This window comes from Coenobita brevimanus, chromosome 64, assembly GCF_032717465.1.
Source record: "Coenobita brevimanus isolate Jiangsu-jjx chromosome 64, ASM3271746v2, whole genome shotgun sequence".
Classification (NCBI taxonomy): domain Eukaryota; kingdom Metazoa; phylum Arthropoda; class Malacostraca; order Decapoda; family Coenobitidae; genus Coenobita; species Coenobita brevimanus.
The window spans coordinates 11,276,109-11,301,596 of NC_137017.1; the positions used below are offsets into that span (position 1 = coordinate 11,276,109).

The 25,488-nt window shown below is 43.1% G+C and overlaps 1 protein-coding gene across 2 annotated transcripts in view; it reads left to right on the forward strand.

Moving 5' to 3' along the window:
- LOC145404661 (dihydrolipoyl dehydrogenase, mitochondrial) overlaps nucleotides 1–25,488 on the forward strand; it is a 140,198-nt gene continuing 114,710 nt past the window's right edge. For both annotated transcript variants that reach the window (XM_080276200.1, XM_080276201.1), the window contains exon 1: nucleotides 1–111. In XM_080276200.1, coding sequence (XP_080132326.1) covers nucleotides 70–111 — 42 coding nt within the window. In that variant the 5' untranslated portion in view covers nucleotides 1–69. The remainder of the gene's footprint in view (nucleotides 112–25,488) is intronic.

Consider the following 25,488-nt stretch of genomic DNA (forward strand, 5'->3'; position numbering starts at 1 on the left):
GGAGAGTTAAAGGTCATTGCATCTTTCTCAGCTCAGCTGACGACGATCGGACCGTGAGAGGCTTTGAGAATGCAAGCGTTGGTTTGTCGCAGTATTTCTGGTGTGGCAAAGGTATGTTGGCATTGAAAAGAAGCCCTCATTTTGGTGAGCATTCGACTGGCCGCTGTGAGAATTATGTTGAAAGGAACATTTGATACAACATCTTGAAATTACATCACTAATGTTTTGGTCCCCACAACTCTTAAATGTTTGTCACCGGTTTTGTGAAAACCAGCCATCATACATTGATAAATGTATTTGTTTTCCATATAGTAGCACTTTTAGATGGAGAACTGTCATCTGAAGAGGATGGCGTGAAGCTTGGTAAGGATCTAGGATCAGCTACCTTAGTAACAATCACTACTGGATACTTGTTTACGTTATAGGCAAAACTACAACCACACAATGGAAATATTGTTGAGGCTACGTTTAGTCACTTGGAATAACAGCTGTTAGGGTTAATATTTTTAAACCATCTATATTCTAAGTTCTTTTTAAATGTCTTTCCTTATTGTTTTTAGTTGTTTCCTGCTGTATCAGCTGTTTTGCAAGTGTTATGGCAGACACTCCAAAATATGTCCTGGTCACTCTTTATTACCAGTATCTCTTCCTAACCTCATATTTTAAACTTAACCAAGATTTGAGTAAAGGCACGATTCCACCGTGGCAACACAGGCAACATGTAGCATGCGATTTGCCTGGCTTTCAACGTGTATGTCGAATGCGGCATTCAACCAGAAGACATGTTGACTGCGACAAGGCAACATTGTTATTTCATGTAGCATGCTACATGCCAATGTTTATGTTGAATGTCATAAAACCTTTTCCACCGATTCAACAAAAACCGAGCCAGTTGTCAACACGATATAACAGACAGACAGACAGATATGTAGATAGACAGAGCATAACAAAAAATCAGTTAAGTAGATACCATGTAAAACACACACACACACACACTGCAGAATAACTTGTAAAATGGTGTGAATGTATAGAAAGACGGGTGCTGCGTTCCCGCTGTCAAGAGGAAGGCACGAATGCAAAAATTTTCTGAAGTACCGTATCTTAGCTTAAAAAGAGACAAGATAGAGAGAACAATGTAAGAGAAGAAAGATTTGCTAGTGTTGGCACAGTATTAGGACTGCCAGAGAAAGAGAGAGAGTGTGTGTGTGTGTGTGTATTTACCTATTTGCCTATTTGTAGGATACAGGAATTGAGCAATGCTCGTGTTGTCATATCTCCAAATCCACATTTATCAAGTCTACATTTACACACATGAATGTTTTTCTCATGCATCGCCTCTTCGTCCAAGTCGTTCCAAATATTTATGTATTTACCTACTATACCTAATTGTGATATACACAGAATGTGCTATGCTCTTGGGTTTCCGTCGCTGATTCTCAGTAAGTCAAATTTAGCTTTAAACTCGTTTAAGTTTCTGGACTGGACGATCTCTTTTTCCAGGCTATTCCATAAGTCTATACTTCTGTAAGGAAAGCTATACAGTAATCACTCCAGTATCCGACGTAATAGAGCCATAGGTAGGTCCAGATATTGGTTCTGTCCAGATATTGGGTCCCAGCTTATGGACTTGTACTTATGGACCCTAACTCAGAGAAACACCTATACAACTCCCTCTGGACATGCATAGCACCTATTTAAGACCCAAATCACACCAATAAGGCACATAAATGACTGAAATAAATGCAAAAGAAACATAAAATGAGGGTTTAGAAGTATGTTCATACATTAATAAACATTCTGGTACTTATGGACCCTAACCTAGCCTAACTCTGAAAAACACATTCCTACTGCACATGCATAGCTACTAACACCCTATTCACACCAATAAAGGACATTAAAGAGTGAAATGAGGTAAGTATAGTATGGAAAAAAGTACGGTATGAAACATTCTGCCTACTTACAGCAAGTCCCTGGCCACCTCGATGAATAACCGCCTCCTCTCGGACTCTGACAGTAAGAAGGATTTCCTGAAGCACTTGCAGTACACTGTTCCTGAAGTCTTGCACTGAACTTAGTCAATCACACACAGAAGTCCGTTCTCTTCACAGTGTGCACTCTTGTCTAAATAATGCTCCATTGTAACTTACTAAGTGTTGCACTTTAACTTTTCCCATTCATTTAATTTTCCAAAGCCAAAACAAACACGTCTATTTACGTTAAATTTTTTTTCTATTGAGTCTTTTCTCTCACAGCTTTAAATCCTTAACACAACACACTGTTTTTTTCACTGCACAACACTCTAAATTCCCGTGTGGTCTAGTGGAGAAGTTCTTGCTGTTTATTCACTGTCAGAGTCCGAGAGTATCACTGGTAGGCGACCTAGGGGTGCATCGCTAGGTCGTGGTGATGGCGAACCCACTGCAGAGGACTCTGAAGACAGCCACAAACTCACATCGAGCGGTGACTCCACCGTGGCTGATGTTCTGGGCTGTGGCTCGGAGCATGAGGGCCTGTCTTGGGGAGGCAACGGAGTGGAGCCAGGGCTGGGCACAGCGGGGTTCACGGACCTGAAAAAACTGTCAATGATTGATTGATGCAGTGACCGACGATTCTGACGATTGATGATGCGCTGCCTGAAAGCACGCACTTCCTCCACGAGTCCCAAGGGCCCCATCTCCCTGTCACAGTCCGGGTGTTCCAGGTAGTCTAGGACGAACTCTAGATTTTCCCGGAGTGCGCTCAGCTTGGGAATGGCTGGAGTAGTGTCCTGCTAAGAGGAGTCCGCATCATTGTCGCCTTCAGCGTCAGAATCTTCAAGTTTGGTACTGACACCTGCAACCGAAGACGCAATCTCGATATCAGACAACGTCTGATACTCAGGATCGCCCTCGTCGTCATCCAACCACTCACGAACATCGTCCACATCTACATTGTCGCCGTGCATACGTAGCCATGCATGGAAGTCATCCACGTCAAATCCTAGAAAATCGTACTCCACATCCGTTCTGAGAAGCAGACGAGACCAACCATTTTCCAGAGTCTTCACAGGGACTTCCTTCCATGCACTAGCCCAGTTGTACAGCGCAGACTTGATGTTGTAGCGGCGAAGGTTTTCCAAAGTCCGCTTGCCTCATGTGTCCCGTCCCTCCCTGCGCTCTTCCTTGTCCTCGAGAACAACCATCACCTCGTCCAGGAACTTCCGACGGTATAGGCGCTTTGTTGCCACGATCACTCCTTGGTTCATTGGTTGGATGAGAGCAGTCGTATTAGGTGGCAGAAACATGCACCTAATACGGCCATTTTCAGCAACCAGGTCCTTGTCACACGGGTGGGCAGGTGCATTGTCGAGGAGAAGGAGGGCCTTTACCTGGTCGCGCAGGATTCCCAGTGTCTTCGTCGTGTAATGGATGACCTCCTCGACGAAGTGACGGTGAAACCAGTCTTTGAAGATCACAGCTGTGAACCATGCCTTCAAAGAATGGTACCAGACGACAGGAAGGACATCCATCACCCCACGAAGGCACCGAGGTTGCTTTGCGCGGCCAACAACAACGGGCTTAAGCCGGTGCATGCCGTTAGCACTGGCACAACACAAAGCAGATATCCGTTCCTTGGAAAGCTTGCGGCCAGGTACATGCCTCTCCGTCTCCTTGGCTAGAGTGTTCGTTGGCAGCGAGCGATAGAATAGGCCAGTTTCGTCTGCGTTGTAGACTTGACCGAGAGTTAGGCCCTCCCTGTCGATCAAGCCCTTCACCTTGTGCTGAAACTCGTCAACTCCATCCTCATTAGCGTCCAATGCTTCGGCATGAGCTTTATGGTTGGTAAGGCCATGCCACAACTTGAACGTGAAGAGCCAACCCTCGGATGCCTTGAAGTCTAGGGCGTCGTGAAGCCTGGCGAACTTCTCAGCAGCAGCCTTCAGCTCCGTTCCACATACCATCACACCAGCAGCACGTTGTTGTCGATACCAAATCAATGTGGATCGGTCGATTTCTGCAAACTTGGGGGTAAACATAACCTTCCTTTCCACGTTGCGTTTGCATCTCGACGAGAAGTCAGCAGTGTACTGCATGAGTTTGTCTCGGGATCTCTTGATATCGAACAAAGTAGACCGGGCCAGGTTAAACTCGCGGAGAATGCGGGAAGAAGACCACCCCGCATCTACTTTCTCCAGTATCTCCCGTTTCTTCTCCAGAGTCAACACCACTCTCTTCCTTTTCTCAGGTGGCGGAGTCATCATCATACACACTAAGAGGAGGCCCGAGAGCAGCTGCAGGCCCTGCAGCAGGTAAGGCACCACCACAAAAGCGATCACGTGGGCAGCCATTACAACGAGCATGCACTCGCGGCGAGAGACAGGCGGAAAGTGGGGAGGATGCAGCGGCGCTCTATCGGACGTCGGAGGAATGATGCGCCACAACAATGCTGTCCCACGCCGCGTGCGGTAAGTTCAAAGTACGGGCGGGATTTTTTTTTTTTTTTTTTTTTCTCCGGACCATTTTGGGAATATTGGATCCCAGGACGATTATGTCCGGGTAGTGGGGATGTTCGGTTATTGGGCGTCCAGATATTAGAGTGATTACTGTATTTCTTGATATCCTTCAAGCAGCTTGACTTTTTCAATTTCATTCCGTGTCCTCTTGTTGCTCTCCCATCCCATACAAACAGATCTTCTTTGTCAATTTTATCCACTCCCACCATGGTCCTGAACACTGCAATCATGTCTCCCCTTTTCCTCCTTTCCTCTAAGGAAGGCAAATCCAGCTTTTCCAGCCTCTCTCTTTATGACAGGTCTGCCAGACTGGGGACTATCTTGGTTGCTGTTCTTTGTATTCTCTCAATCTTGTTAATATCTTTCTTTTTGTGCGGGGACCACACTACTGCTGCATATTCTAACCTGAGGCGGATCATGGCCACTATCAATTTTTTCATCATCTCCTCATCCATATAATGAAATGCTACTCTTATGTTAGTCAAGAGTTTATAAGTCTCTCCAACTATCTTGTTGATGTGCCTTTCTGGTGACAAACTATCTTGGACCAGCACTCCCAAATCTTTCTTTTCTCTCATTTTTGTGATTAATTCATTACCCAACAAATAATTCAGTGATGGCCTCTTGGTACTTTTACCCATTTCCAATATTTTATATTTCTTTACATTAAATTTCATTTCCCATGTCTGGCTCCAATCATGTATCCTATCCAAATCCTCCTGCAGCATTTTACAATCCTCCTCAACCTCTACCTTCCTCAAGATCTTTACATCATCAGCAAACAGACTTGCATAACTGTTCACTCCGTCTACCATATCATTTACGTAAATCAGGAACATTACTGGCGCCAACACCGAGCGTTGAGGGACTCCACTTGTTACTTCCCTCCATCCAGATATCCTATCCTTTATTACTGTCCTCATTTGTCTGTCTCTCAAAAAGTCTCTCATCCATTCCAGAAGTTTCCCCTTCGGTCCTCCTATATATATTCAAGTTTCCACATTAGTTTCTTATGAGGTACCTTGTCAAAGGCCTTCTCTAAGTCTAAGTACACACAATCCACCCAACCATCTCTCTCCTATACCACGTCAGTCGCTCTAGAGTAAAAGCTCAACAAGTTAGAAACACATGACCTTCCACTTCTGAATCCAAACTGACATTCAGCCAAAATATTCATCTCTTCTAGATATTTTATCCATCTGTCTTTCAGGATTCTCTCACACAATTTTGCGACCATGCTGGTTAGAGACACTGGTCTATAATTCAGGAGTTCTTCCCTGTTTCCTCCCTTATAAATTGGTACCACATTTGCCCTCTTCCATTCTTGTGGCACTTTCCCCTCTTCCAGAGAACACACAATTAAACTGTGAATTTTATCTGCCAGTTGTTCTCTGCATTCCTTCAGTACCCAATTAGAAATTCCATCAGGTCCTGGGGCTTTCCTTACATCTTGAGTTTCCAGTAATTTATACACTTCCTGTACCTCCACTTTTATATCTTTTATCACCAGTACATTTCTAATCACTCTCTCCCCTTCCATAAACTCTTTTTCATTAGTGAAGGCCGATTGGAAACATTTGTTCATTATTTCAGCTTGCATTGCTGCATCTTGATAGACCTCTCGTTTTGCTTTCAGTTTGGTGATTCCTTCCTTTTGTTTCAGTTTGCCATTAACAAATCTATAAAACAGTTTGGGTTCATCCTTGCATTTGTCTATGTATCTATCTATCTATCTATTGCCAGACACCTCAATCCCGTTTGGGGTGGCCTCAAACAAATCGCCTCCAAGTTGCCCTGTCCCCCACCATCTCACTGCCCTGCTCCCAACTCACACCCCCCTCTCTCATATGCCTCTCCACCCCATCCCTCCATCTCATCCTCGGCCTCCCCCTCCCTCTTCCCCCATCCACCTCACTCACATACACTTTCTTCATCAGTCTTTCACCCTCCATCCTCTCCACATGGCCAAACCACCTTATACATTGTCTATTATACCTTTTTCAAAATTCCTTTCTTCTTCTTTACGTATTCTTGTGTATTCATTTCTAATTCGTTTATATTCTTCTTTTGTTCTGTTGTTACCTCTCTTTCTCCAGTTGTTCCACGCCTTATCTCTCTCTTTTTTTGCTATCATACACCTTCTATTGAACCACTCCTTTTTCTTGTTTTCTTTCCCCCTTACTCTTGGTACAAATTTTTCCACTCCCAAATTATAAAGGTCTAGAAAGATATCCCACTTCCTCTGTATCTCTCTTGTTTCTCTGAATTTTCTCCAATCCGCATTTTCAAAAAAGTTTCTCAATCTTGTAAAATTTGCTTTCCCAAAGTTGTATCTTCCTGTCTATGAAGTTCGTCTCTTGGCTCGACATTCCCTATTATCATCTGGAACTCAGTGACTACATGATCACTTTTTCCTAAAGGACAGATATTTTAATGGTTCTATTACATTGGGTTCTTTGGTAAACAGTAACTCTAACCTTGCTGGTGTGTCCTCGCCTCGAAACCGTGTCTCTTCTTTGACCCATTGCGTCATCACATTATTCATTATTATATTTGATAACATAGTGCCCCACGAATCCTCTCCGCCTCCTGGGTACCATTCCTCCCAGTTCACCTCTTTGCAGTTAAAGTCACCCACCAAAATTGTATTATTACTTTTCTTAGTTATTTTTTGTAAATAGCTAGCCATATCTGACAACATCTCTCCTCCCGTTTTTTCTTTTCTGTCTTTTCTCCACAGCTTGTATTTACTATCTCCCAAATGAACATCAATATCTTCTCTTAATTTGGTCTCTACAAAGCACATGACATCAGGTTCATGTTCTCTCAAGAAATCGTTAATTTCGAGCCTTGCCGATATTAAACCATCAACATTAGTATATATCACCTTCAAATTATTTTTGATGTTTTTTATACCCTCTTCTCTCCTACTCTCCGTCGGTACCACTTCCTCAACTTCTGATCTTTCACAGCCATCCTCCTTAGTTTCCTTCACTTCTATTTCCTTAAATACCACTTCCTTACTTTCATATCCATTACTCTCCAAAAAAAAGTATTACATTCTTCCTCTGTCCTCCTATCGTTTTTTCCTTTACTTCTTCCTTCAATAATTTTAAGACTTCTCTTTCTTGTTCATTCAAATCTTTCCGTATTATAACATTTTCCATCCCTGCCTCTTTGCTTAATTTCCATGTCACTTTGAGTATATCATCTACTACACTTTCTGCTGACAACTTGACTCTCATTGGTCTTGTTTCTCCTCTCTTATAAGGCCCTATTCTCCTTACTTCTTCAATTTCTTTAACCCCTACACCGCGGGCTTGTTTACCAATAACTTGCGTGTGCCGCGGGGTTATTTGGGCTCCGACAGACTCTCAAAAAATATTTGCCAAAAATCAGTTATTAGTCCTAGAATAATAAAATTATATATGCTTATGGCACATACCTTCAGCTTTCTCCTGGAATGATTGTTGAGCCTTCGTCGGTTACCGTAGGACTTGTGGAGACCTCTGAAGTAGGGTAACGAAGTCTCCACTTTACACTTCCCGACAACCCGTAATATGATTACCACAGCCAGATACAAACACTATAAACACTATTCTACAATTTTCAAGTAGTTTGGGATCCATACTAAAAAAAAAAAACACTGTGAAAGCAATGGAAATTACGAGCACGTCTGATCGTCGCACTGGCACTAGTTCGCTCTTGGTAGTCTGTCATTTATTATTCATAAAACCCCTCACACTTTATATTTCTATTACTATATAACACTTACTCGGTATATATATCTATAGTCTTTATCCATAAGTTTCCTTCAGTAGTATTAGTTTATTGTCACTGTAGGGATTCAATTTCTTTCAGTAAAATACGTAGCATTCACTTTCTCGTCCTGTATACTGGCATTGAGAGTGAATGTCACTTTCATCTTCACTCTCATAACTCATAGCATTCAGACATGCTAGAGTGAAACTTTCACTTTCATTACTCCTAGGGTATATACTCGTATTCTTATAATACTACTCATTTACATTTCTATTTACGTTGAGAGGCGGAAGAGAGAGTTATATGTGGAAAGGAAGAGAGAGGTGAAGATATTAGTAAGAGAGAGTAAGAAGAGAGTGGATGAGGAATTTGGAAGGAATTTGAGTGTAAAGTGGAGGGACTGTAAGAAAATGTTCTGGAGAGAAGTGAAAAGAGTAAGACAGGGTGGAAATGAAGTTAGCAGGGGAGTGAAAGATAAAAATGGTAGATTACTAGTGGAGAAGGGAGAAAAAGTGAGCAGATGGAGAGAACACTTTAAGGAATTGTTGAACGTAGAGGATGGAAGTAATGCGAGTATAAGTGGCTGGGGAATGGCTGGGAGAAGGAGGGAGGTGAGAAGACAGGAAGAATTTAGTAGGATAGAAGTTGTGGAAGCAATGAAGAAAGTTAAATCGGGGAAAGCCCCAGGAATTGATGGAGTGTGTGGTGAAATGCTGAAGCATGGGGGAGAGATAGTAGTAGAATGGATGTGGAAGATGTGCAGATTGGCCTGGGAGGAAGGTAGAGTCCCGGAGGATTGGAAGTCAGGTATAATTATTCCCTTGTACAAAGGAAAAGGGGAAAAAGAAGTGTGTGGTCACCATAGGGGCATTTGTCTTCTTAGTATAATAGGAAAAGTGTATGGTAGGATACTTATAGACAGAGTAAGAGAAAGAACAGAGAAATTAGTTGGAGAAGAACAGGGAGGCTTTAGGAAGGGAAGAGGTTGTGTAGATCAGATATTCATTCTTAGATCTTTAGTGGAAAAGTTTCTAGAGAAGGGAAAGAAGTTGTATGCGGCTTTCATGGATTTGGAGAAAGCATATGACAGGGTGGATAGACAAGGATTGTGGAAAGTGTTAAGAATATATGGAGTAGATGGGAAGTTGTTGAATGCTGTGAAGAGTATGTACGATGGTGCGAAGGCTGCAGTGCGTGTGGATGGTGAACTAAGTGAATTTTTCTCTTTGAAAGTTGGTTTGAAACAGGGATGTGTCATGTCTCCATGGTTGTTCAATCTGTACATGGATGGGGTAATAAAAGAGGTACAAGGTAGGGTAGTGGATGTTGGAGTGGCCCTGGTGAGAGAGGATAGTGTTTGGAAACTCCCTGTACTGTTGTTTGCAGATGATACTGTGTTGTTGAGTGAAGACGAAGGGGAGCTGCAAGGCTTGGTGGATGAGTTTGAGAGAGTGTGTAAGAAACGGAACCTAAAGGTGAATGTAGGGAAGAGTAAAGTGATGGTCTTTGAGAGAGGTGAAGTCAGTGAATGTACAGCGAGGTTGGATGGTGAGGAATTGGAAAATGTGAGTACGTTTAAGTATTTGGGTAGTGTGATGAGTAAGGATGGAGGTTTGGAGGGTGAAGTGCTTGAAAGGGTACAGCAGGGAAGAAAGGTTGCTGGTTGCTTGAAAGCAGTGATAGGAAACAGGGAAGTGAGCATGGAAGTAAAAAAGTTACCACATGACAGTATTGTGATACCAACTCTAACGTACGGAAGTGAAGCTTGGACATTGTTGGAAGGACACAAGTCAAGAGTGAGAGCAGTGGAAATGAGTTATTTAAGAGGAGCCTGTGGAGTCACGTGGAGAGACAGGCTGACGAATGAGGATATAAAGGAATGTTGTGGTGTGGATGTGGATGTGATAGGAAGCGTTGTGAGGAACACACTGAGGTGGTTTGGCCATGTGGAGAGGATGGAGGGTGAAAGACTGACAAAGAGAGTGTATGTGAGTGAGGTGGAGGGTGGAAGAGGGAGGGGGAGACCGAGGATGAGATGGAGGGGTGGGGTGGAGAGGTATATGAGAGAGGGGGGTGTGAGTTGGGAGCAGGGCAGTGAAATGGCGGGGGACAGGGCGACTTGGAGGCGATTTGTTTGTGGCCACCCCAAACGGGATTGAGGCGTCAGGCAATAGATAGATAGATAGTTCTCTATTTTATTTACGTTATTTACATTTCTATTTTATTTACACTGTGTTGTGCACTATCACTTGAAATAACTTATAAAACTATTTTCCATTGTTCACGTATATTTACATTCATTACTTTCACTTGCTGTTTACACATTATTTACACATTATTTACAATTCCACTTGCACTGTTTTACTCAATAGAAAGATCGTAGTCACTCTTTTATCAATTGTCAGCCCTTTACCTCTTTCCACACGAGGTTTAGTAGGGGGTAAAGGTCACAGGGCCATTTGCATGGGGGTGAAAAAAAGGCCTTGAAGTCAGCAAGAAGAAACATACGTACTCTCACTTCGGAAGTTGAGAGAGAACTGAGTGATAACGGAGGACCACCACCGTAGAGGCCTGCTAGGGGTTATTCAGAGTTACCAATATTACTTCTTGAAACAGCTAAGTCTAGCACTGATATGATTGGCAGGAAATCTAGACAATACATTATAAATTTGGTAGTTCCAGGTGAATGTAAATATCACTTAGGTTGCTCCCTTCCCTCCTTACATGTATATTTATTACGAAAATAGATTAGAGGCCTACTTAGGAGATATATATATTCAGAGCTACCAATGTTATATCTTGAAACAGCTTTGTCTAGCACTGATATGATTGGCAGGAAATCTAGACAATACATTATAAATTAGGTAGTTCCAGGTGAATGTAAATATCACTTAGGGTTCTCCCTTCCCTCCTTACATGTATATTTATTACGAAAATAGATTATAGGGCATATTTCAAGGGGAAAAAAACAGCGAAAATTAGCGAACGAGTGCACGTGAGGTGTTGTCAGGTGATAATTAGCCAATTCCAGGTGTATGGCACTCTGACTTACCTTATTTCTTTCTTGTATATATTATTTGGTATAAGAATAGGACATAGGGCTTATTTCAATGGATGAAATCAGTGAAAAATTCCAGGGAAGATTTACTTAGCGTAGCACGGCCGGGCAGGCGAGGGGATAGGGTAATGGAGGGGGGGTAGGGAGGGGAGTCAAGAACGGGGAGAAATGGCTAAATTGTCAACAATGGATGGGAGTACAGATGAGATTAGGAGTGCTGACTAGTGTTGGACATTGGCAGTACCGATAGATGATACAAGCCCCCACTTGGAAGCCCGGGTGAATTCAAAATAACACAGAATCACAAAAGCGACGCCCCGCGGTATGATCCCTTGCTCCCAAGCGTCACGAAAGTGACGCCCCGCGGTTAAGGGGTTAACCCACTTGTCTCCTTCGGGATCAATCTTTCCTAATATTCCGCTTACCAGGTTCGTGTCTTTCTCGAGTCTCACAGATCTAACCTTCTCTTCCTCCTCCCTGTTTCCAAATATTACCACACATCTGTTCCTTTCAACGGTTTCTCCCACTATTTTCTCTTTTTTCTTCAGTATTTTCGCTACATCTTCTTCCAATTTTACCTTGTTCATTTCTCTTTCTTCATGGATGATTTCTCTTAAGCTGACCACTTCTTTCTGTTCTTCTTCTACGTGTGCCCACTTTGCCTTATGCTCTTCCAATACACTGCTCACCTTTTCCGTATTATTAGTACTCTCTTCAAGTTTTCTCCTCAGTTCAATATTTTCACGCTTCAAATTTCTTATCTCTTCATTCGCCATTTCATTAGACTGGATCAGACTCTATATAGTAATCTCCGTATTCTACACATGTTTTAAGACTAGATTCTCCGCTTTCTTTTCAAGTTCACTAATCATCATAATCAGTGTTTTAACCAGATCCATGACATTAGTATTGCTATCAAATCCTGGGAATTCGAGTCCCTCAGTGTTTACATTTTCGGCCATGATTTAGGTTGGTTACAACTTGCAGTACCAAAACAGCTGTTACCGAAAATACTACAACATTCATGTACACTCTTGCCAGTAAATCTTTACATCTTTGGTAGTCTATATTAACTTACTGTATTTTAAACTGAAAACAAGACCATAGGAGACAGGACAAACATAATTCCTGAAACTACTTAAGGTTTGCAGCGGTGGCTGAGCCTTGCCCTGGGAGCAGTCAAGACACGTCTGTTCCCTATGGCTGTTCGCTCGTGTGTCAGAGAGAGAATGTGTGTGTGAGAGAGTGTGTGTGTGTGTGTGTGTGTGTGTGTGTGTGTGTGTGTGTTCTTGGCTAATCCCCGCAGTGCACGTAGTTTAGCCTGGTTATTCTTGTATCATTCCAAGCGTATATCCCATAGAACCACAAGTTTTCTATGTTCTTCTATAAATTCTATGGTTTTATTCTTGAGACCAATTCATCTTGTTGCTTTCAACATCGAATCCTTCCCGCGACTGATGAGAAGGCCGGCAACACTAGGCAACAGGCTAAATCTTGTAGCATGCGTCGCGTTCTACGGGCAACTTGTTGCCACATGTTGCATGCTACATGTTACCTTGTGTTGAACTGGTTGGAACACACTTGGCCTATGCGACAATGTAGCATCCCACATGTTGCCAAAATGTTGCCTCTGTGGAATCGCACCTTAAGTTTCTGTAAGTCTTCTAATATGCTCATGGAATAAAATGTCAAAACAAGATCAGCAGAGAAACAGTAAACATCATTAATTTTACACCCATGAGTAAAAAGGAAAAATGAAACAAAACGTAAATACAAAAGTAAACTAATTTTAATATATTTAAGTAATCTATCTATCTATTGCCAGACGCCTCAATCCCGTTTGGGGTGGCCACAAACAAATCGCCTCTAAGTCGCCCTGTCCCCCGCCATTTCACTCCCCTGCTCCCAACTCACACCCCCCTCTCTCATATACCTCTCCACCCCATCTCTCCATCTCATCCTCGGCCTCCCCCTCCCTCTTTCCCCCTCCACCTCACTCACATACACTCTCTTCGTCAGTCTTTCACCCTCCATCCTCTCCACATGGCCAAACTACCTCAGTGTGTTCCTCATAACGCTTCCTATCACATCCACATCAACACCACAACGCTCCTTTATATCCTCATTCGTCAGCCTGTCTCTCCATGTGACTCCACAGGCTCCTCTTAAATAACTCATTTCCACGGCTCTCACTCTTGACTTGTGTCCTTCCAACAACGTCCAAGCTTCACTTCCATACGTTAGAGTTGGTATCACAATACTGTCATGTAGTAACTTTTTCACTTCTATGCTCACTTCCCTGTTTCTTATCACTGCTTTCAAAGGACCAGCAACCTTTCTTCCCTGCTGTACCCTTTCAAGCAATCCACCCTCCAAACCTCCATCCTTACTCATCACACTACCCAAGTACTTAAACGTACTCACATTTTCCAATTCCTCACCATCCAACCTCGCTGTACATTCACTGACTTCACCTCTCTCAAAGACCATCACTTTACTCTTCCCTACATTCACCTTTAGATTCCGTTTCTTACACACTCTCCCAAACTCATCCACCAAGCCATGCAGCTCCCCTTCGTCTTCACTCAACAACACGGTATCATCTGCAAACAACAGTACAGGGAGTTTCCAAACACTATCCTCTCTCACCAGGGCCACTCCAACATCCACTACCCTACCTTGTACCTCTTTTATTACCCCATCCATGTACAGATTGAACAACCATGGAGACATGACATATCCCTGTTTCAACGCAACTTTCAAAGAGAAAAATTCACTTAGTTCACCATCCACACGCACTGCAGCCTTCGCACCATCGTACATACTCTTCACAGCATTCAACAACTTCCCATCTATTCCATATATTCTTAACACTTTCCACAATCCTAGTCTATCCACCCTGTCATATGCTTTCTCCAAATCCATGAAAGCCGCATACAACTTCTTTCCCTTCTCTAGAAACTTTTCCACTAAAGATCTGAGAATGAATATCTGATCTACACAACCTCTTCCCTTCCTCAAGCCTCCCTGTTCTTCTCCAACTAATTTCTCTGTTCTTTCTCTAACTCTGTCAATAAGTATCCTACCATATACTTTTCCTATTATACTAAGAAGACAAATGCCCCTATGATTACCACACACTTCTTTTTCCCCTTTTCCTTTGTACAAGGGAATAATTATACCTGACTTCCAATCCTCCGGGACTCTGCCTTTCTCCCAGGCCAATCTGCACATCTTCCACATCCATTCTACTACTATCTCTCCCCCATGCTTCAGCATTTCACCACACACTCCATCAATTCCTGGGGCTTTCCCTGATTTAACTTTCTTCATTGCTTCCACAACTTCTATCCTACTGATTTCTTCCTGTCTTCTCACCTCCCTCCTTCTTCCAGCCATTCCCCAGCCACTTATACTCGCATTACTTCCATCCTCCACGTTCAACAATTCCTTAAAGTGTTCTCTCCATCTGCTCACTTTTTCTCCCTTCTCCACTAGTAATCTACCATTTTTATCTTTCACTCCCCTGCTAACTTCACTTCCACCCTGTCTTACCCTTTTCACCTCTTTCCAGAACATTTTCTTACAGTCCCTCCACTTTACACTCAAATTCCTTCCAAATTCCTCATCCACTCTCTTCTTCCTCTCTCTTACTAATCTTTTCACCTCTCTCTTTCTTTCTACATATAACTCTCTCTTCCGCCTCTCAACTTCTTCCACGCCTCTATTTCTCATCCATTCATTGTATGCTTTCTTCTTTTGTGCCACAGCCCGTTTCACCTCTTCAGTCCACCACGCTGTTCCTTGCACCCCCCTCCGTCTTCTCTTCCTTCCACACACCACATCACATGCTGCACATATTTCTTCTGTAAATATTCTACACACACCTTCCACGTCCCCCATCTGATCCAACTCATATTTGCCCAATCGTTCCTCCACTTCTCTCTTATACTCTGCCTTTTTCTCATCCTCTTGTAACCTTTCCACTCTCCTTGCAACTATTCCTTCCTCTCGTCTTTCCCTTCTTCTATTCCTCCATCTTACTTGAACTTTAACTCTGGCCACCACCAAGTAGTGGTCAGAAAGTCCACTCCCCCAACCTCTATAAACTCTTGCATCTAATATACATCTTCGCATCCTTTCATCCACACACACATAATCAATCATTGCCTTCCTTTCACTCAATTCACCACCCACCCTTCTCATCACTCGCCATGTATACCTGTGGATCATTTTATGCCTGAAGAGGGTATTGGCTATCACCAACCCCCTCCCAGCACAAATGTCCACTAACGCACTCCCATTCTCATCTATCTCAGCAGGCACACCCCACTCACCAAGTATTTCATCCACCTTCACGTTCCCAACTTTACCATTCATATCACCAATCAAAAACACTCTATCATTCCTTCCAAACATTTCCATGCACACTTCTACATTTGTCCAGAACTCTTCTCTCACTCTTCTAGCACGATCTTGTGTTGGCGCATACACACACACAATCGCCCACATTTGTATTCCAACTTTCAACTTTACCCACACAATCCTTGATCCAACTGATCCATACTGTCTTATGCTCCTCTTCCATCTTTTACGCACAACTATACATACTCCTTCCTTTGCCCTCTCATTCTCACCTACTCCTGCACATATTTAAGTAAGCTTAAGTAAAAATATTCCATTATTCCTGACAAAAACAAATGTTAGTGAGGCTTAAGGAACATGACAACAACAAAGGGGGAAAAAAGTAAGAGAAAACTACTGTTTACCACCATAATTGGAAAACTACAGAGAACAAACTGGAGGAACAGGGCCAGTATGCACAAAACTCCGTCAAAATGCAGCCATAAGCCTGATTTTATATGAAATAGTAAAGGCAGCCCTACAGCAACCTCTTAGGCCCATGCACGACAACCTCTTGCCTTGTCTTAAGGCTGATCAGATTTAGTGCACTGGCCTTAGCCTAAACCCCTCCATGGCTGCTTGCATCGAACGACGTTTATCCAATAAATGGCCACAGGTGTCATCTGAGTACGGCCTATAAAAAACAGCGAAAATTTTTGGGAGATGAATGAACATTCTGAACGTCTTGAGACCGACCTATCCTACACTCCCCTACACCCCTCACATCAGTACACTGCGCACTTCCGTGATGAGTGGACGTCCAAGTTCCGGCTATCTCCTTGCCCCGACTCCCACCCAGCTCTGCCCTCTCTGGCCCTGTAGGACGCTCACCAGCCTCAAGATCAGGGCGGAGCTGTTTCCTCGTTGGGGGGAGAGCGACGAGGACTGAATTTGGTCAGATTTGGAGGTGGAGAGTAGTGACGAGAGTGGTGATGAGTGGTATCACTCTCCTACTACCGAGGAGGATGACAGCGACGTCTCCTCGGAGAGTGAGGAGAAGCCACCACCACCTCGCCGTACAGCTCCACCACCACCAAAGAAGAAACGGACAGTGGTAAAGCGGCTCTTCACTGAGGGAGAGAAGGGGGAGGAGGGGAAGGCTGGAGTGCAGGTGTGCTCACCCCACACCTCCCCGCCACCACATCCCGCCACCGCACACTCCACCTTACCATCCCACACCACCTCTCGCGCCACTTTACCACTTCTTACCACGTCACCACCTCCCCCACCACCCATGCTACTCCTCCACCCACCAGCACCCCCTGATTCTGTTTTAGCCATGCAGGTGGTGTGGGAGCGGCTAAAAGCGCCTCCACTCCCCTACCTTTAATCGGAACTGACCATGTACTAATCCAGCCGACCCTCCACTTTCATCCCTTGGGGGACTGGCAATTTTCTCATTTAAGACTGAATATTCAACCCTTTCACTCCCTCCTCCAACCATACTCACAACAATAACATGCAAAATAACTCAAAACTACCGTAAACATATACGAGAAATGCGAAAAATTATTCATAATACAGTACCTGTACTGTAATTTTTTTTTCGATCCAATCCTAACATATTATTTATTGAAATCATTTGATATCATCATATCTAATATATGCACAACATTTCAGCACCATTCACATTGTTTTGAGGGGTAAAAAAAATGATAACACTACATGTGATGTTGCAGCGCGGCAATACACCACTGTGGCGGATATCTGTTCCTGATATTTCTTCAACCTCAGTGCTCCATTGCAAGCCACAGAGGAGTTAACTGTCGGAAATGCTTGGGGGGAAATCTCGTGCGTCAGCTGAGATCCTGCTGACCAAGCAGACAGCAGAACACAGAAACATTGGGCCATTCACAAATCTTCATGAATCAGCTGGGGGGTGAGAATGAGTGTTCACACAGAAGTCAGGGGTAAGCAAGTGAAGTACCAGTAATTAACTGGAACAATGTCAGGCGCAAAGAAAAGACATCCCAATATTAGTGATGAAGTGCTTTACACCTGCACAACCATTAAACCATTAGTAAGATGAGAGGATTTAGGATTAAAGAAGCAAAAGAGCAATATGAATGGGAGCTTATCAGTATTTTTGCCATGTTTCACCTAATTGTTGCCAACCTTAACAAGAAGTAATCAGCCACCACAGTTATCTAGCAAAAAATCTGTCACCATAGACACATTGGTTCAGATCCCTGGTGGAGGTTAGAGTTAGCCCTAATATAGGCAGCATGAGTGCTGCCAAGATATCTGTCATTACAGGTCATTATCATTTTGTTGCACATTCAGTGAATGGAACCTGTTGCAGTTGACAAATACATTCTCTTTCTGATCTGGAGCCTTAATTGGTATGAGGGTTTAATCGACTGCTCCAAGCACTTTAGGAAGGAAAGAATAATGAAGAATTATCACAAAGCCTGGTAATATGGCCATGTAGGAGTAGAGGGAAAATAAAGGCCAGAAGAAGCATACAGATATCAAGAAAAGAGGTACTGATATGACAAAACATAGAGGAGGACAGTAAGGAGAGAAACACTGGAGATAAAAAGGCCGTTTTTAGTCAGCTCGTACAAGCAGGGATAGGCTACTGGGAAAGTATTCTTACCGACCCTCCCCAAGGGGACACAAGCACTTCAGGAAAATTGTTTTTTCTGTGGAAACCCTCTAGTCTCTGTCCTCCTCAGCAAACCACTGGGCATCTTAATTTTTCTGAGTCCTTTTCTGTATAAAGCATCTGTCACATGTGATATCACTCTGGATACACTTGACTGATGAATACCACAGGTATCTCGAACAACATTCTGAAAATTCCCTCTAGCATAAACTGTTGAGTTGCTAAAAATTGTTGTGTGGGCAGGAATGGCATGGGAGTGTTGTGTGACACTCCCAATATGAGGCTCAAGTTATGTTAAACGAAGGAATTCACTCCTGGGGAGGTGATACAGGTATTGTCTTAATACATGTTCATCATTTATGTAAAGGGGGCTCAATGGATCCCTGAAACCTCCATTCCCTTCACAAAGCATGGTCTAGTTCACTGGCAGCCATTAACTCCATATAGAGATAAACAGTAACAAGTGTGGTCTGGTTTGTGCTGTAGAGAATAAAAAATTGGAGTAACTCAATTAACGGGTCACAATACGGTAAGGCTGCTCTGACCCAGCCTCAGCAGCTGAGGCAGCCTTACCAAGGCTTATCCTCCTGTAGGTGCTTCATGCATGGGTCTTAAACCACCCAACTTAAAGCTATGTGTAGGCTTAAGGCCGTTTGTGCATGAGGGCCCAGGAATTGAATGGGAGCATTCACAAACTCCCAGAGTTGCCAATCTTTACCTGATAAATTAATTTGATCATTGTTATCATCATCTGGACCTCCTCTCTCACCCAAGGGCAGGGTGAGGAGTAGCAATGTCCAGACAGCTCAGATTTGCCCAGTGCAATGGGCCACACTTCCATTCACTCATCATTAAAGCCTCCGGAATCCTGGCTCTATCAGATGCGCCCAAAACATTCACCACGTTCTGTAGCTTCACATAAACGTATCTGATTGAGTCAATCCGGATGCTGCCATGTTAAAAAAGGGTGCCAGAATCCTTGATCATGCACTTCTCACAACATTCATCCAGCCAGCTCGATCTCTTGTCAGTTCCCTAGCCTCACCAACTGCCAAACCTCTACTCCTCACACAGTCATCCACCATATCTCTCCACCTTCTCCTTGGCCTACCTCGCCTCCTCCCTTCTTCAGATTCACTCAGATATACCTTTTTCACCACTCTATTGTTATCCATTCTCTCCACATGACCATACCATCTCAGTACACTTGCTTTGATTCTGGTGTCCACCGACTTCCTCATACCACACCTTTCACGAAGCACATTCTTTCGTATCCTATCCACCCTCTGTACTCCACATACATTCCTCAGCAGTCCCATCTCCACTGGTCTTACTCTTGACTTTTCATTTTCATTCCACACCATAGTCTCACATCCATATGGTAACGTTGGCACTAACACTCCCTCATGAAAGCCTCCTGCAGCTGCAACACTCAAGCCTCTGTTTCTTATCAAGGCCTTCATTGCACCAGCTACTTTTGTTCCTTGTGTCACCCTATTTTCAACTTCTTTTATACATTTTCCTCTCTTTTCTATCACTGTACCTAGGTATTTGAACTCTCACACCAATTCGAGTCTCTCTCCATTCACTGTAACATCACACTGGGACTCACCTTCTCTCTCAGTAACCATCTTTTTACTCTTTTCTATATTTACTCTCAAGGCATGACACTCGCAGACATCAGCAGAACTCTGCACTAGCCTGCCAAGTTCTTGTCCAGTACTTGCAAGCAGTACTGCATCATCAGCATACAACAAATTTGAGATATTCCATCCATCACCATTCACTACCAATGCCATCCCTCTCTCCATTACTTGTGTTTTTACTTCTCTCATCATCCCATCCATATATATATATTGAACAACCATGGGAACATCACACAAGCTTGTTGCACGCCTACACCGATCGTGAACCATTCACTTAGCTGCCCATTAACCCTTATACATGCTTCACAACCATCATAAAAACTCTTGATGGCACCTAGCAGCTTACCATGTACACCATACATGCACAAATATTTCCACAATCCCTCTCTGTCTGCTTTGTCATATGCTTTTTCCAGATCCATGAATGCCATAAACACCTTATGATCCTTCTCACAAGCCTTCTCTGTTATCTGTCTCTGCAAATATTTGATCCACATCCTCTGCCACTCCTAAAGCCACCCTGTTCATCACTCACTAGGCCTTTGACATCTCTCTTACTTTCTCTATAATAATTCTTCCATATACCTTCCCCACCACACTCCATAAACTTATGCCACGGTAATTCTTGCACTTCATTCACCTTTATTTTTGTACAGGGGTACAGTCACAGCCTTTTTCCACTCTGCAAGCACAGTTTCACTCATCCATGCCTTCTTACCTATCTCCAACAAGCACTTCATTCCACTCTCTTCACTACACTTAAGCATCTCTGCATACACCTCATCGACCACAGCTGCTTTCCCATTTTTCAGCCACTTCACAGCACTCTTCACCTGTGTGAGTCATGCCTCCTGGCACTGCATTCCTTCTCTGCACACCCCCAAAACCAATCATGTTTACAGCCACACTGCTTTCTCTATTCCCATTCATCAGGCTTTCAAAATATTCTTTCCATCTGGTCCTTGCTTCATCTCCATGGGTTAATAATCTACTACCTGCATCCTTCACACCATCACATGTCTTTCTGCTTTCACTTCTACATTTCCGCACCACTTTCCAGAATAGCTTCCTATTTTCAGAGTAGTTTGCATTCATTTTTCTTCCTAGATCATCCTTTACCCCCTTTTTCCTCTTCACTAGTATACTCAGTTCTTAATTCAGCTGAACCCCTATCCTTCAACCACTTTAGTCACTCCTTCCTCTTTTCCTCCACCACTTTCTTAACCTCCTCATCCCACCATGCCAGTCCTTTCTTCTTTGTAGTTATTCCTGCCACACCACACACCACTTTAGCATTCCTCACTAAGCATTCACTATATGCATTCCACAGGCTGTCCAGATCCATTTCATTCCAGTTCACGGATTCTAACTCCTCCTCTACTTTGATCCTGTAATCATCTGCCATTTCTTTGATCTTCAGCTTCTCAACTTTCAGTCTTTCTCCCTGACTGCTTCTCTCTCTGCTGATCCACCTCACTCCTTTCAGCTTGAGCTTGCATACCATAATCATATGATCTGACAGACCTCCACATCGTCCTCTCACAGCCCTCATATCAGCAACTATTCCCATCATCGACCTCTCTACGAGCACAAAATCAATCAGGCTTCTTTCAACACAGTCCCCGTTCCCTGTATACCAGGTATATTTATGTGCATCTTTGTTTGAAATACGAGTTACAAATGCACAACCTCCTTTCCTGACGCATATTCTTTAGTCACTTCCCATTATCATTTTCTCTTGGTACCATACTCCACGACAACACGTGGGGAACAGACCTTCCAAAATCTTCAGTGTTACGACCTGAGGTCTGCAGTGTTCAACTGGGTGAATGCGTGGAAGGAAGTCTACGTGAAAACTCTCGAAAGCGGTTGGTCTCGTCCCCTCCAGGGAATCGAAGCTGAGCACGACTTGAGGGGTTTGAAGTGGCTGATTTCCATTGATTTCCATTCCCATCTTCAAACGGCATTAGAGCAGATGGATATCGATGACATGAGGGATTGGCTGGACGACGACAGCGGTGATCTTGGTTATCAGACATTGTCTGATGAGAAGATCGCCACTGCTGCCTCTGCAGGCACGAAAGAAGACAGTGACACCTACGAGGATGAGGATTAGGACGCTAACTCACAGTCGTCCGCAACTCAATCACTTCCTCATCTCAGTGCCCTAAGTGCCAGTCTGGTGTAGGTACTGGAGTTTGCTGAACACTCGCAGTGTGGCTTGGAATTGGTACTGCTCAGCCTGCCGATGGAACTGCGAGCAGTCAGGGACGCTGTCATCCTCCAGCAGAATCGTTGGTCCTATCGTCAGACCAGGATCGACTTTCTTCAGGCTTGCCACCCCCACAAGTGCCAGCCCATTCTCACTACTACTGCCACCACCATCACCACCTCATTTCCCATGTTCACCATCAGACCCACAACCAAGCACTTCGACAGCCTTTGAGTCTTCGTTAGATGTAAGTTTGCAGCTGTCTTTGGAGTCTCCTGAGGCAGGTAGGCCACCATCACTGCACCGCATGTCACCACTCGTCCCTCAGCTCCAGCAGGTAGAGGAAGAGGAGGAGTTCTTCAATCTTTGCTAAATGCAAAAGTTAGCCACTAGACCACATGGGACAACTGTACACGTACTGGAGGTGTGCTGGTTACAAAGCCTGTCTGCGGTGCACTGGGTGGTGAGTACCCCAATTGAATGTTTTTTGGCAGGGAACTTTAGGTTTTTTCATAGTTTTGTTGGTGTTTAAATATATTTAGGATATTCACATGTGTGTTTTGATGTCAGAATATGGCAGATTGACCAGAAAATTGCCAAAATTAGGAGGGGTACTGTACATACAGTAGTGTATGAGCAAGGTGCTCTTTGGTTTTCATTTTTTTTTTGTGTGTGTGTGTGTTAAAAATTATGTTGGATGTTCCTGTGTGTGTTTTGATGTCTAAATATGCCTGAATAATCAGAATACACTGCCAGAGTAAGCAGAGGTACAGTGTACTGTACAAATAAGTTAAGTAGAGGTTGAAGGCTGGGTATACAGTAGGTAGGGTCTGGGTATAGTAGGGGGGATATTGTTCATTATCTGGACATTGCCACTAGCCAGACATGCCTTTGGCTCTATTATGTCGGATAATTGAGGGACTACTGTATATTATTTAATTGTACACATTTTCTTGGAGAATAATAGAAAAAATTAAAAGAAACTGAATTTCTGCTAACAGCTCTTGTACCATCGAAAATAAACGTTAAGCCTAAGTCATACCGTTGATGGAACACCACCAGTGTTTGTGCATGTACCATCTGATTCACAAGTTGCTACCAGTCCGCCACAGCTCCTTAAGAGATAACTGCTGTCATGATAGTTATGTCAGGCTTAATTCTAATTACTGCGATATAATATTAGGATATAAATATTTTATATGGGTTAGTTCAAGCGTTTAACCATTTGAAAGAGTCAGTAGAAGGTGGGATACAACGGGATCTTTGATAACAGTGTTAAAGCACACCTAAATTGGTGGAGAAATAAGTGCTAGAGTCCACGGTCTGGGTAAAACAAACATTTATATATTTTTTATTGTTACTCATCTGATTCCAGTTATCGGATAATTTTACCCTTCCAGTACCGATACTGATATTAATCGACTTTTGCTTGCTGATTTACAGTACTGTGAAAAAGTACATGGGGTTGATCCTCATATTTGTGATGGCCTTTTCTTTATCTCTTTTTCTGTCCATAACATGAGATGTACAGATCCCCATCTCAATGGCTTCTGTGCTTAACTCCTCAATGGCCATGCCTTCAGAAGTTTGCATGCTCCCTGGCTGGCGCTGGGATCGTTTTATTTACAGTTCTAAAATCAATTTTTTTTTCTTATAGATGTGAAGAGAATCATCTGGCACACCTGGCAATGTGTTTTTTAGCTTCCTAAACCCATCCTGTGATTTGCTAGGGTTTATGGAAGAATTGATCAGATTATAGCTCTTGTGCCTTTAACATGAAACCATATGAACAAAACATCCGAGATGAAGTGACCGCCTGAGTGTTTGGGATGGTAGATTGGGGTCATGTAAACATACCAGTGACCTTCATTCCCTTCCCATAATTGTTGGTTGTTTTGTATAGCTTGCACTAACTCGATGTCACCAGCACCGGTACAGTACAGCATCATTCAACGTCGGCGGCATTTAAGAGGTTAAAGTAGCTGCCAGTTTTCTCTGTTCATTGGTTGTATTGTAATTTCCAATTGCCAGTTTAGCAGATCTTCTTCCTAATTAGGATTAAGTCTCAAAATTTTTTGTAGTTTGATTCCTTGTACAGTATTTTCTTACCTATGTACTTTTCATTGAATACCGTATTTCACGGCATATAAGACGCACTTTTTTGTCTCAAAGTTACCTTAAAATATCCCCATGCGTCCTGCACGTTAGACTAAGGCAGGTTAGTTAGGCTTCACTGAGAAGAAACTCTTATAAAGATGATCATCTCAATGCTTAGCAACCACAGGTGTTTTCTACAGTATGCAGACTTAATTTTATTTTTAAAAATAATATACACTAGTGTGTATATGCAGCAGATTTAAGAAACACCCGAGATCAGAAACACATAAAACTTTCGCGGGTTTGTTTACAGCTCAACTGGCTAACATCGTGAAGATATTTAGCGGTTTAGCAATTTAACAGTTTAGCATCCGCCCTATTCCAGCAAGCTAACGTACATGATCATTGGTGAACTGTCTGCTAACCTTCTGAAAGGCAATCATGACCACTTTGCTTGCCATCCATTCACTAACGAGCAAAGCAATCATACTGGAGAGATGCTGGCTAGTGAAACTGCCAAGTCATCAAAACAGACTTTCGTCACGTATGGAAATACAGTAACCCTAATTAGGTCAGTTACTTTTGTGACATTTTGTGAGTGTATATATGCAGCAGATATTAAAACACGCAAGTTCAAAAACACAAAGCATTCACGGTTTGTTTTCAGCTCAACTGGCCAATACCGTCAAGGGGTTTAGCGGTTTAGCAACTTAGCAGTTTAGTGTCTAGCGTACACCCTACTCTAGCAAGCTAACGTGCTCACTGGTGAACTGTCTGCTAACCTTCTGAAAGGCAATCATGACCACTTTGCTTGCCATCCATTCACTAACTAGCAAAGCAATCATGCTGGAGAGATGCTGGCTAGTGAAACTGCCAAGTCATCAAAACAGACTTCGTCACGTATGGAAATTCAGTAACCCTAATTAGGTCAGTTACTTTTGTGATATTTTGTGAGTGTATATATGCAGCAGATATTAAAACATGCAAGTTCAAGAACACAAAGCATTCACGAGATTGTTTTCAGCTCAACTGGCCAATACCGTCAAGGGGTTTAGCGGTTTAGCAACTTAGCAGTTTAGTGTCTAGCGTACACCCTACTCGAGCAAGCTAACGAAGTTACAGCTTCACTTTTTCAGCTAAGTGAAGTACTTTAGCAATGTCTATGCAACTCAGGGCACACCCAATTACAGTATTTTGTTATGAAAATAG